The 12,756-nt window shown below is 41.1% G+C and overlaps 1 protein-coding gene across 5 annotated transcripts in view; it reads left to right on the top strand.

Moving 5' to 3' along the window:
- elmo1 (engulfment and cell motility 1 (ced-12 homolog, C. elegans)) overlaps nucleotides 1-12,756 on the top strand; it is a 99,605-nt gene that overhangs the window by 63,214 nt on the left and 23,635 nt on the right. For all 5 annotated transcript variants that reach the window (XM_019350795.2, XM_019350797.2, XM_019350796.2 and 2 more), the window contains one exon: nucleotides 9,042-9,178. In XM_019350795.2, the coding sequence (XP_019206340.1) occupies nucleotides 9,042-9,178 (137 nt within the window). The remainder of the gene's footprint in view (nucleotides 1-9,041; nucleotides 9,179-12,756) is intronic.

The following is a 12,756-nucleotide window of genomic DNA, read 5'->3' as shown; positions in this document are numbered from 1 at the left end:
TTTATTCCCTGAGCTGTAGTGAAACATGAAAAAGTGCAACACAACCTGTAAACTGAGACAATTTGGCTTCAAAGTAAAAGTAAAAGTTCTCTCTTTCCAGTTTGTGACACAGGTTTCACAGGTTTTCTACCGCTTGGTGAGTAGTTTGCAAGTGTTTGCAGACCAGTTGATGTCTTTCATGCAACCTACTCTAACTGAAACAATCGTGGGGCGGTTTTCAGTGCAGAGCCTTGCGATCATTTTCACACTAGTGACTGCCAGCAACCAGTTGTCAACCAGTTGGGGAATAAACCTTTTTTCCTTAGTGACCGGTGGGTAAATGGGGCTTTAGCAATCAATGAAACCAATTGGGGAATACATCTTTTTCTTTCATGACCGCTGATTGCCAGATGGCCACTGCCGGGTCTCTTGGCCTGCATGCCTGGGGCGTTACACAGCATTTGTTCCTTTCCAAAAAGTGAGAGCATTCCCACATTAAAAGGGAAAATGCACGTCATCGTTTGCACCTGACGCAGCTACATCCTTATGAGTCTATTATTTTTAGTTGATGCACAGTACCTGTGTATGAATATGTTTCGTTCACTCGTGCAGGCTGTGTTTGCGTGCATACCGCACTAATGCACAAACACATATGTGCCTGTAAGCTGGATCATTTTCTGTTGTTTTGTAATGATTAACAAACAATTCTGTTTTTTGCATTTGGACCGTCGCAGACAGATTGTGTGTTTGTTTACGTAAGCATGACTCACGCCATCTGAGATATTCCTTCAGAAGAATCTGGCACGAGGCGTAATAGAGTGCATGGTTTAGCCCCCATATTTGGCATATTAAGATATAAGTTGTGTTTAGTACCTTTAATAATTGCAACCCAGGCACAGCAGACTCACAAAACTCACAGCTGGATGCGAGCCTCATTGTAGCTGAGAAAGGAAATCTGTGCGAGCAGATGCTGCGAAATTTGTTGGATTTCTGTCTCAGTCCACAGCACTGATGGATTTACTACATGCCTCCCTCCGTCTCATTTTCCTTTCTCTCCATCTGTTACCCTCCTATCCTTTGCTCTTCCCCTGTCCTCTAATGCTTCTTGACCATTGTGAGCAACACCACATGCTAAAGTGGTTTTGTTATGCAAATGAAAGCCCCAGAATTTCGAGGCTCCGACTTTTCCCTGTTTTTCATCCCTATCTAATCTGCGTCCCTCCCTAATCTGCGTCCCTCCCTATAATGGCACAGTTGTTGTTAGGAGATTCCAAATAAAACTAATTTAATATTTTGAATAAATGGTTTCCCATTATTGTCTTGCATCTCTTGCACTGCCTCTTTTTTTTTATTTTTTTATCTTGCATTCCTAAGCAGAGCCTTGGACCAGCGACCCCCTTTCTGCTGGCATCCTTATTTAATGATCATTAGTTTCATGATTGAGATACTTTAATCAGAGCAGATCCAGAGCCTTGCTGGTCTGGCCTAGATATTGTAAAGTTTTTATTGTTATTTCACATAGACTCCAGCCTCAAAATCTCATTGACCGTGTATTTGAAAGGGACACACTTACCCTATAACATTTGGCAGGGTCTTAATAGGCTCGTAGGATCATTAAAATCCCTGCTGAATTCTTGTAGCAGTCTAGCACATAAGATGTGCTAGATGGATCTACAAAAGCTCTCTCCCCTTAGATCCAGTATATTAGTAGAAACACTAGTGAACAGATTTCGCTTTGATGCATATAGGTTAGCTTTGATATGTTTATTTTAAGCTGATATCCATTACTTATGTCGGTTTAGTGACACTGTGCTGTAGAAATACACAGTCAGCCTGCTAAGTCATGCAGCCAGCTGCGGTTTGCATCTCTGTGTACCTGCTGCTTTGGCATCCTGTACACTCAACGCAAACAGTGACTGGATCAGAAAGATGATGCTGACGCTGCTCGCTGGACACACACACATACGCTCTCCCCTCATCACAGTTGGACATGAGGCCATGCTGGTATTGTAATTAGAGTGGGGATGACACTTTTCGCTGTGTATTCATCATGTGGCATAGCTGCAAGGTGACTCTGAGAGTTGTTGTGCTTGCTTCGTGCGCGCTCACAGACACGCATGCACACAAACAAATACACAGCAGACCTTGACAGATGTCAGGATGGCATTCAGCCTCTGTCTTCCTCTCACACATGCATAGAGATGTGCGCTCATTCTGTTGAGGCACATGCTTAGTCACCTCCCTCATGTCCACGACTCATCTGTTTGGTCGCCAGTTGAGTAATTAGCTTTCAGCCGATGTTACCTAGTCCTCGGAGCGATCACGTCGAATGGATAACATGACGAGTGACGGCGGCGTACGCGCGCAAACGCACGCGCGCACACACGTCCACTTCAGGAACGTGACAGTGACCCTTGAAAGCGGCCCACGTCCCAGAAGATGGATGAAAGGAGAGGAGAACTGCCTGAGCCCCCTGAGTGGCCTCGTCTTCATGATTAAATTTGTTGATGTCGTGGAACATCACTGTACCGATGTGTCTAATTTAGTCTGCAGCCAATGGCTTTGAACTCCTCTCTGCTGACAGAACTTTCACATCCTATCAGTCAGGCCATGATCATGAGCTACTGAAGCAGTGTTAAAAAAAAAAAAAAAAGTTCACATACGCCTTCGAGTTGTGATTCTGAATTATAAAGTTTCCAATATTTTATAATATTGCTCTCCCTTTGGTGAAAAGGACTATAAAAATATCAACATTCTTTTAAAAATTCATTCAAAAAGCCTACACTTCCTCCTACAGCACCAGCAGTCTGCTTCTTATTTTATTGCAATCGGTATAGATGATTTAAAAAGAGCTGTTGAAGATCGTTTTTCTACACGTAGCAAAACAATGTAGCAAAAACGTGTCAGGAACAAGTGGCAGCCTGCGAAGCTCAAGTGTCAAAAAGTGCAGTTCCTCAAAGGGCCAGAGATGTGAAAATGCCAAGTCTTACAGCAGAAATAAACATGTTTTCAGCCTGGTACAGAAAAAAAACCCAAACTTGTCTCTGTAGCCAGTATCTCCCTCCTTTGTGACAGCTGCATGGGCATGAATTTCTTTTAATAACTCACTCGTTTACATTTTTAATGGTTATGCATCTTTTTAGTGGCCGGTGGATGCAGACGCAGGTATCTGCAGATATTAGCTGTCTGCTAAGTTTCTCCTCCACTAATTGGAGTCGCTGAACTGAACCTCATGACTAAAAAAAAGTGTTTAGGGTGCTGGTGAATTTTTCATGCGGTTATCTAAATAAATGGCTTGCTGTGCATTTACTGGAAATAACAGACTGTCCGAGAAGTCTGTGCTCCAGTTTTTTACAGTAGGTGAAATTCTATACTTATTTAGATTTAGCACTAATTAGCAGGTATGTGTCGGTCCAGTGCACCTATACAACTGTAAGCTCTTTGTGCTAAGCAGGCAGACTGGTTTGCCAAACCGGAGGCTTCCACAAACCAGTCTGTGCGGTCTCTATTTGTATCGTGCTGTTTTGTTGGATTCTTGTTTATGTGCTTTGTTTTGGTTTGCTTCTTTTTTCTATTCTAACTTGAAAGCTAAATTTATACCTTCAGATCTTTCTTGTATTTTTTGGCTGTCAGTTGTCGCTGTCTCTTCATTAATCTGAATGAGATCAAAGCTGTTATAGGGGCCTCATCGTAAGTTGCAGAACTTCTTGTTTTTCCTCTCTGGTTCTTCACAGCAATGGCTTTTTGTTTTGGATCATTATCTGCATGCCAGATGTTTCTGTCCTTCAGCTTTTATAATAATTTGAAGACCTACATTTAGCCAGTGATGGGTGTTTTTAGCTCATCTGGCTGAAGGACTGATGAGCTTGGACAACGTCAGGGTGTCTGTCTGTACCACCACAGTTCTTAAGAATCGTTGCTTCTCCTACAGTTTTGGTCAGAATTGAATCAAACTGATACACTGATTATGTAAAGGGTCTTCATTCAACGTTGAAGTCATATTTGTTGTTTTATGGACATTTTTACAATAATTATTAATTGTGTATTGGTCAAACGTGAGTTAAATGGTTCACGAGCCAGATGAGCTACCATGTCACTGAGCTTCTGGTTCTCTTTACACATCTTCGGGATTTCAGTGACCTGGAAAAAATAGATTAACGGGCAGTGATTGAAACAGAGCATAGAATTGTTTGCAAAGCACCAAGCAGGAAGAAACAGGCATCAGTCACTACAAAGGCAACTATTTGTACCACCAAAGATGCTCTTTCATCATTTTGTGTTGACGGATAATGAAAAAAGTATTGAACCAATGTTCTGCTGACCAATGTGACCATATGGTCAAGCATAATTTAAATGAGCCATTATAGTGTCCTGTTACTTACTCTGAGTGGTACAGGCACTGAACATCTGTATATGCAGATGGATGAAACACACACAGGACAAAGAATACTCATTAGAGCTGGGTTATAATATCACTCCAAATGTCTGCTGTGGACCCATATGCTTGGCCAGAAAGAGTCATAAATTGTGACTTTAACTGAGTACGAGTTCACGGCCACCCTGCTGTTTCAGACTGTTTTTAGCCAGCTGCAAGCAGAGTTCAGTATCTGGGTGTGTGTTCAATGATGTGAGTCTTCATAAAGTCATCAAAATATAAACTCATGGTGTAATGTAGTTTTAAAACACAGACACACAACTTTCTTAATGGAAAAAGACCAAAGATCAGTTTTTTTGGTAGAATACAGATGAACTCTTAAGTAGGAAGTTGTTGTTGTTGTAATGGTCTGGACTTGATTGATTTTATTTATTTATTTGTTTTACTTTTTTATTTTTAATTGTGGGGTTGAATTTAACCCTGAACGTGTGCATTTTGACCATCATCCTATTGCTTTATTGAAACAGCAACGAGTGGATGAGTCACCCTTTAATGGTCTATTTGACTCAAAATGGGACAAAATTATGGAAAATGAATCTCATGCTTTATTAAAAAAGAGCTGAAACCAGCAATTGAGACATTAAACTCAGTAAGAAAATGTTTAGTGGAGCCGTAATTCAAGTGAAAAATTGGATCATTTACTTATAAACTTCTATACAATTAGATTGCAACCAGAAGAGTCGCCCCCTTCTGGCCATTTGAATGAATGCAGATTTTGACATTGGCTTCACTTTTCAAAACTGGAGGCTTGATCCAGTCTGTTTGCTGTCAAAAGTCAAACTGAAATAAGCCGTCCTCTCCTCCTTAAATCATTTCCATTCACTGCTGTCTCTGATTTCAGGTGCAGCTGTTGTTTTATTTGTTTTAGCTGCTCAGTGCAAGGCAGTATTTTATGTGATTAAAACATGGATCTTATATGACATAAAATAACAATTTCAGTCTTTACAGTATTTTTTTTTTTATGAATACAGCTGATCGTATTCCAGCTAAAAACAATAAGTCTCTCAGTAAAATACCTTAGAGTATTCTCAGCATCTAAATTTCAATTAAAAGTTTATTGCGTGACTCTGCAGGTCTCCCCTTTTAGAAGGACATTTTTAAGAGGTAGCTCCATTCACCAGTACTCCTTAATGTCAGGTCAGTAATGCCAGCCTGTGCACTGAAAGACGTTTTCTAATGGATTCCTCTTGGCATGCACACAGCATGATGTCTGTCAGCTTCAAACCGAGGTCGTGTGCATGATTTGAGATGAGCAGTAACAAGAAGCTAAATACTACTGTACATCAATTTCAGCTGCACAGCCCCTCAAGTCAGAATAATGAGCAATACAGTTTTATTCCGACTCTATTTTCATTTCATTATTGTGTTTATAGTGTCACTCAGAAAAATGCTAAACCGCCGCTCTGGTTAGGGAAAAAAAACACAAAGGTTGGTTAAGGCTAGCAAGGCTTAAAGCTCTAGTTACCTAATCATGGCAACAAGACTTTGCACTCACACAGTTCCAGCTCCATTCAGGTGGATAATTTTAAGTGCCTTTGTGCAGTGCTGAGAATGATTCAGTGGCATTTCAGCTTGCTGAAAAAAGGGAAGTACTAAATTGTTCAGCATTTCCCTCCATATGAACTGCAGCACTCTGCAGTAAAAAAACTCAAACATCAAAAAGCTGAAAACAGCATCTATATGTAAACATGATGAATTTAAATTTGAATGAACGCACTAAGGATCGCAGCCATTTCTCTGCTACAGTCGCACGAGAACCATTTAAGGCTCGTTCCTAACGTCGGCATCTTAAAGCGCACATTTTGATGTTTTGATTTCTCCCACTTACTCTAAGCTAAGCGTGTTTGTATTCAACCATCCGCATTCTGTAACCATTTGGATAACGGCGCTGTTTGGGAACCATTTGGAGCCATCCGCACAGTGCCATGTTTTACTTTCCCCCCTTAGCGTCGGTGCTTCTGGAGGTAATAAAACCACCCTCGACTCAGCACGCTTTACAAAACCCAGAGATGGAGAAATTTCTGCAGCATCACACCAGAGAGCTCGCTGTCTGTATCTCCAGAATAAACCTTGACATGTAATTCCCCTCACCTTGCCACCTTGGGGCTCTGTTGGTCCTATCAATAAACAACCCATTTAGCTCAGAGGTCACTTCAAACTTCAGCCTTCCTGACACCTTGTACCTGCCAGATTTTAAAAAAAAAGGGGGAGGGGGTTGTACTTGATTATTGAGGGAGTTTTTGTTATCTGTCCTTTTCTTTTTTTTTTTAAATCTCTTTCCTCTTTTTTTTCCCCCTGTCCCCGAGAGAAAGACTGTAGACTAAGCAGGTAGTCAGCATCTGTTTTGGCTCACCTCTATTAGCTTCCTGATTAACTACTGGCACGGGTAACACATCTCCCCGGATTCCCCCCTCGCCCTCCCCTTAATCTCGCATCTATCGCTTCAAATCAAGGCTCTGGTCACTGTGCCCGTGGGCTGAGGGCATCACTCATTATACTGTGAAGTTTCAATTGCAGCCTGACCCCTTCCATCCAATTTCATGGCTGCTCGTGGTGGGCGAGTGCTCCCGCTGCTCCATTCTGAAACTCTTTAAATGAACCAACCTTTGGCTCAGGGCCGCCACTCATCTCAGCAAGACGAGAGGGAGACGAATTTAGTTCAAATGAATGTCAAGCCTTGTTATTGTAGCTCTTGGTTAATGCGGTTTGGGCACTCAAGAGCCTCGGCTTTCTCTCTTCCCTCTCATTCTTATTTCGTACATGCTCTCGCACAAATGGTGAGGATTGAAATGCTTCAGTGCGCCGCTAATAAAAAACAAACCACCTCTGGCTTTGGAAAATGGAAAGTCTCGACGTAGTCCAGTTGGAGCCGTTTGCAGGTCACAGTTTGCCTCTGAGGGACATTTTTGTGTTTGAAGTTGATGAGTGGCGAAATTTTCAATAACACGCGGTTTGCTTCATTGGGAAACTGCATCTGTTTCTCCCTAGTGTTTTTCTTTTTTTTTCTTAATGAAATAACCTTATAAACACATCAACTTCCTGCCACGTCTGTAACGCTGAAGCAGACAATCCCTATCAGGCTTCTTAGATTTTCTCTAATGAACCGTGTGTCATATTTCATAATATTTCGTCGCTAGTGGAAAATTACATTATTTTCAAGGTGGTTCTTTAATATATACAAACCTGATGATTCTGCTTTCACACTTAAGCGTCTCTGTGATCATCAGACACATCTGTCAGTGTAAAGCAGAACCTTTCAGCAGCTCTTAGTGTATGATTTTATTTGTAATGTTTCTAGCTAAGTGATGTTTACTTGCAGTGGTTGTTTGTGTGGGATGCCTGTCCCAGTGTGCTTCTGTCAGGTGTCTCGCCTCGAGCTTCAGGCCACATTCCTTAATTAAAAGGAGCATTTGGATTAAAATAAATGGACTTTTGCTCACCAACTGGCTAATCCTTTGGCATTTGTTGTGCTGAGGCTATGTGTTAACTAACAGGATCACGCTTTTTTAAATTTTTATAAATCTAATGATGAGTTCAGTGGTACCAGAAGTCACAGTTACAAACAAAATATCCAGACTAATGTAAGATGATTCGCTCTTGTGGTATTTGCACAAAACAAGCTGTTTGCCAGGCATCATGTTGCCTGAGCCGCCTGCTAGTTAGCGTAGCTTAGCATAAAGAGTGGAAACTGGGCCAACGGCTAGCGGGGTCAAGTAAAACCATAAACAGTTACACAAAACTTTGGATACATAGTTAACAAACATCATTGCGATGTGGTTTGGAGCTGTCTCTGCAGCTCGGGTTCTCTGTCTTTTACCTCTCCAGTAGCTGTGCTCCTAGGTGTCAAACATACGGCCCGGGAATATTTGAGGAGTTCAGAGATGTTTATAATGTTTTATAGCTTTTCCTACTAATGAAGTCCCTTCTCCACCATTGAAAGTCATACTACACCAGAGTAATAAAGTAATAGATAAACAATGATACATAAGTGCCTGTGTTAGCTACTATAGAAATGTCTGTTTTTGTTTTGTTTCGTTTAGTTTTTTTTCAGTTATTTTAGAATTTTAAAAAGGCTTTTTCTGTCCGTTATTAAAAACCTCATATTTCATAATTGCAAGGATAGTCTGGGCAGTGAACTATCAGCACTTTTTCCATTTATCATATAGTTTCACTGCTCCAGTCCGGCACACTTAAGATCAAAGTGGTCTGTATGTGGCCCATGATGTAAGATGATAACCCTGTCATAGGTCGTTGACAGTTTTTTGACAAGATTTTCATTTTTAAATGCAGTTTTGAAACTGACATGGTAAAACCAGACATGTTGCAGCAGTAAAAATTCATCTGAATTCACAAAAGTTTAGGCAAGGTGTCACAGTGGTTGCCCAGAAGAGCCGCACAAAAATAATTTTAGCACACATACAGACTGTATATAAAAGATGTCCATGTTTTCAAACCTCATTAAACTGCCATGTGGGGGTTTTTTTGCAAGCAGCAGTGAGGATATATGTCATGTTTCTGAGCTTTGTTTTCATTAGTTAAATGCAGCATTATTTGGGTTTAGTCAGATTAGAGCTGCGTCTATGCTATCTCCTCTGGACTTAAGAATCTGTATCTTTTCTGTCCACAGCCAGTGAAAACTGCCATGACTTCCACCCCATGTTCTTCACCCACGATCGCGCTTTTGAAGAATTCTTCTGTATCTGCATCCAGCTGCTCAACAAGACCTGGAAGGAGATGAGAGCCACAAGTGAAGATTTCAACAAGGTATGCTGCGTGCGTGTGTGTGTCTGTTCTTTTTCTTTTTTCTTTTTTTTTGAGGGAGCAGGAAGGTTGAGATGAAGACAAAACATCACAGTATTCATGAATATTATTGGGCCTAGATTTTGGTTTTGTACTCAGCTTTCCACATAGATGTGTCACAGCTGGAAAAAGCAAGTAAGTGTGGTTGTATATTTCATCATTACTGCAAAAATAATGCTGTTTATTCATTAAGCATGGAGACCCTTTTTAGTTTATTACCCCTCAGGCACTAAAAGGCTGATGGAGGATTGTCGCCTAAGTTTGTGAATACAATAAGTCAAAAAAGAGGCGACATAGGAGCTTCAAATTGATACCCTAGATGCCTCTACTAAAAATCTCAGACGAGTTTGAATCTCAATGACCTTGACCTCCAGGTCAGCACTCAAGTTTTCTGAAAACCTTGTGAATGCGATTCTCTAGAACCAGATGATATAGGATTTTGAAACTGATACCACAGGTGTGCCTATTAGGAGGCCGTCGCCAGTATTTTTCTACTGGGATTAAGAAGTGGATTTCTTCATTTAAATCAGAGGAAATCTGGTGTAAGGAGCATCTTACAAAACTTAACGCACCACTTACAAATGACAAACCTAAATGCTGCAGTTGTACGGTTATCCATGCTCTTGTGATACTCGTTATTCCAACATTTACCCAGTTACACTCGGTTCAATATTCTGCAGCAAGGCTGCTCACTAAGACCTCGTATAGCTCTCATATCACGCCAGGTCTGATGTCGTTGCATGGGCTTCTGATTAAATTTAGGATTCAATTTCAGTTCCTCCTCATCTATAAGGCCTTGAGTGGTCTGGCTTCAGAGTATATCAGTGAACTATTAATGCCATATATCCTTTCTAGACCCCCTGAGGTCCTGTGAAGTGGGGGCTGATGATAGTAGCCAGTGCAAAACTGAGAACACAAGGAGGCTGTGCATCCGACTGCCGGTAAATGTTGCTAAGATGCGTTTATTTCTCATAATATGTAAAATAAAAGTTAGACACAAAGGGCTGAAAGATGTGACGGATGTGAAAGGTGTGATTTCACAGTGCAAATTTCCTCTCAAACAAGACGCCGCAGATTTAGAAAGGAAGCTTGTACACATGTTGGAATATTTTTCCTGCATTGTTCTGCTCTGGTTCTGGTATAAAACATTAGCTTTCTCTGTTGGCAGAGCCCCATATAAAGCCCCTACATCTTCATTTGGTGCTCAGTGGAGTTTGGATGAAGATGACATACTTCCTGTTAGCTGGCTAATGTTGAATCAGCTCACGCGGGAAATTTATGTAGGGGCATGGCCAGACGGTGTTGGTAATGAGGTGTTTATGACAGATATTGTATGTTGTGAAGTCAATTGGGCATCAGTTGTAGCAGACAGCAGATGCTCTGTGTCTTTTCCCTAATTTATCAAAGAAGTTACGATTATGTTACAATGTCAAACGCCGAACCGGCACGAGCTTCTCCACTGAAGAAACCAGCCCTTATTCCAGCTCAGAGGGTAGAAGCTGTGTGGTTCACTCTACCGTAAGGAGACACACAATGTGCTGCATAATGGTGACACTCAAACCGTCAACTCAGACCTCAAGCAGCCCCAAAATAAATCTTCAAAGTTTGTTTTTGGTTGAATTTGAATGGAGTTGGTGTGCATGAATAATTGCATCATCTTCAGGTGTTTCGTCGCAGAGTCAAATGATGGAAGACGGCAGTGGGAGTTTCATAACCCGATCTCAGTGTCAGCGCAAATGTAACTCGGTGTTCAGATGGAAAATTGCGAATAAAAATCTCACGCTCAACTTTCACAGAAGAAATGAGAAGTGATATGGAAAACGTATTGGTTTTGTTTCCAGACTTGTTTTGATCCACTGCGAGAGGCTTTAGGAAGACACCGTGTTGAGGTCGAGACAATACAAACCTTGTCTTCTTTTTAGCAGTCGAACAAATGCTAAAGCCACCTACAGTCGATTGATGTGCTCACCAGCAGCTGTGTTTTTATCTCCAGTTAATTTGACAGCGTGATTGTTCTGCTGTTGTTTTCCATCCACAACCGAATGGAAAATGAGTGATTTTCAGCGTTACACAAGAGATTTGTTATGTCACCTGATTGTCTAATGGACTGAAACTTGGGCTTTATTTAATAATAGACACAGAGTGATGGAATAATCTCCTAATTGACACTTATTGCAACACCTCAACTGGCTAGTGATCCTGTTACCCAGTCCCCTTCCCTTCACATCGTTCACTTGAAGCTAGAATCGGTTTCAACTGATAGAGACAGAAGATGCTTACCTCCCCAGCCTCGTCTTTCATTGCGCGTGACTTTGAAATTCAGCAGTAGCTGTTGATAGTAAAACCATTTGGTCTCAAGGGCTGTGTATCAGCTAAATGGGGCATGTGGAGGTCAGCGCTTGCATCCTCTGCTTATATCCCCTATGACCTTAAAAGGAAGCCTTGAGACATCCACCCCACCGGATGATATTTAAAAGTTGTCATTTCTACCTAATTTGGTAAACAACAATCTAGTTTTTTGTTTTTATCTGTAGCTGAAGCAAAAGGATAGAGAAGAGGAAAATTCACACTGGGAAAGCTCAGATCCTTTTAAATGCAAAGTCTCAACGTGCTCGGTTTAAAATCAGAACGTGATACTACTTTGAACAAGAACGAAACAATTTTGTGGAAGCAGTTTATCCAATATATCGCTAAAAGGCAATAAAGAAAAATACAAATCACAAAAAAATTAACATTTAAAGTCATAAAAAGCCTTTCGAATGCTTTAAACGTATCTCTCTGACAAACGTCTCAGTACATGAGCCCGCTGATCATTAACACCAAGAGATCTGCAGTAATTCAGCCAATTACAAAGAGGCATGGTATTAGCATTTGGAAAATGTCTTTTTTTATTATTGCCTGTGTTTTTAGGGAGTAAGAGTAGGAGAATTTCTTTAAATGAAGAGTAAAGGAACAAGAAAATGTATTGTTTGGAGAAGGCCAGAGACTAATTTTGTAGCTATGTCCTGCTTTAATTCAGCTGCTTTCTTGCAGAGAGTGCAGGAGGCAGGAAACATAATGGCCACTGGCTACCTGCGCTATTTTCTCATGGACGTAATGAGGCATTGCATGAACTTTGTGTACGAGGCAGCTCACGGCGTAAAGACCATTTAATGCCGTGTGAATGAGTCAGACATTTGCTTTCTCACATGCAGCTCTGCCGAGTGATGTGGAGTATATGGATGCAGATTATCAGTCTTTGTTGCCGTCTGTCTTTATCGGCTATGAAGGAATGATTTTCACAAATAAATAAGTGAATAGCAGACAGTCAAGCCCAGGTACACTCTCTTGAAACAACCTATAGTGTGTAGATGTGTGCCGCGGCTCCAAGTGTGCACACAGCATATAGGAGGGTATATCCTCTTTGGAGAGGACGCATGGATGCGTGGGTGGATAATTCCATGTGTCAAGTGTAATTCTGAGGGCGTCCACTTTAGAATAAGGTTCCCATATGGCTAGATGTTCCTGTAGGTTCTACATTTGCCAAGCAGTCAGCTTTCTGA

Source organism: Oreochromis niloticus, linkage group LG22 (assembly GCF_001858045.2).
Source record: "Oreochromis niloticus isolate F11D_XX linkage group LG22, O_niloticus_UMD_NMBU, whole genome shotgun sequence".
Lineage (NCBI taxonomy): Eukaryota > Metazoa > Chordata > Actinopteri > Cichliformes > Cichlidae > Oreochromis > Oreochromis niloticus.
This window is presented reverse-complemented; position numbering and strand designations above follow the sequence as displayed.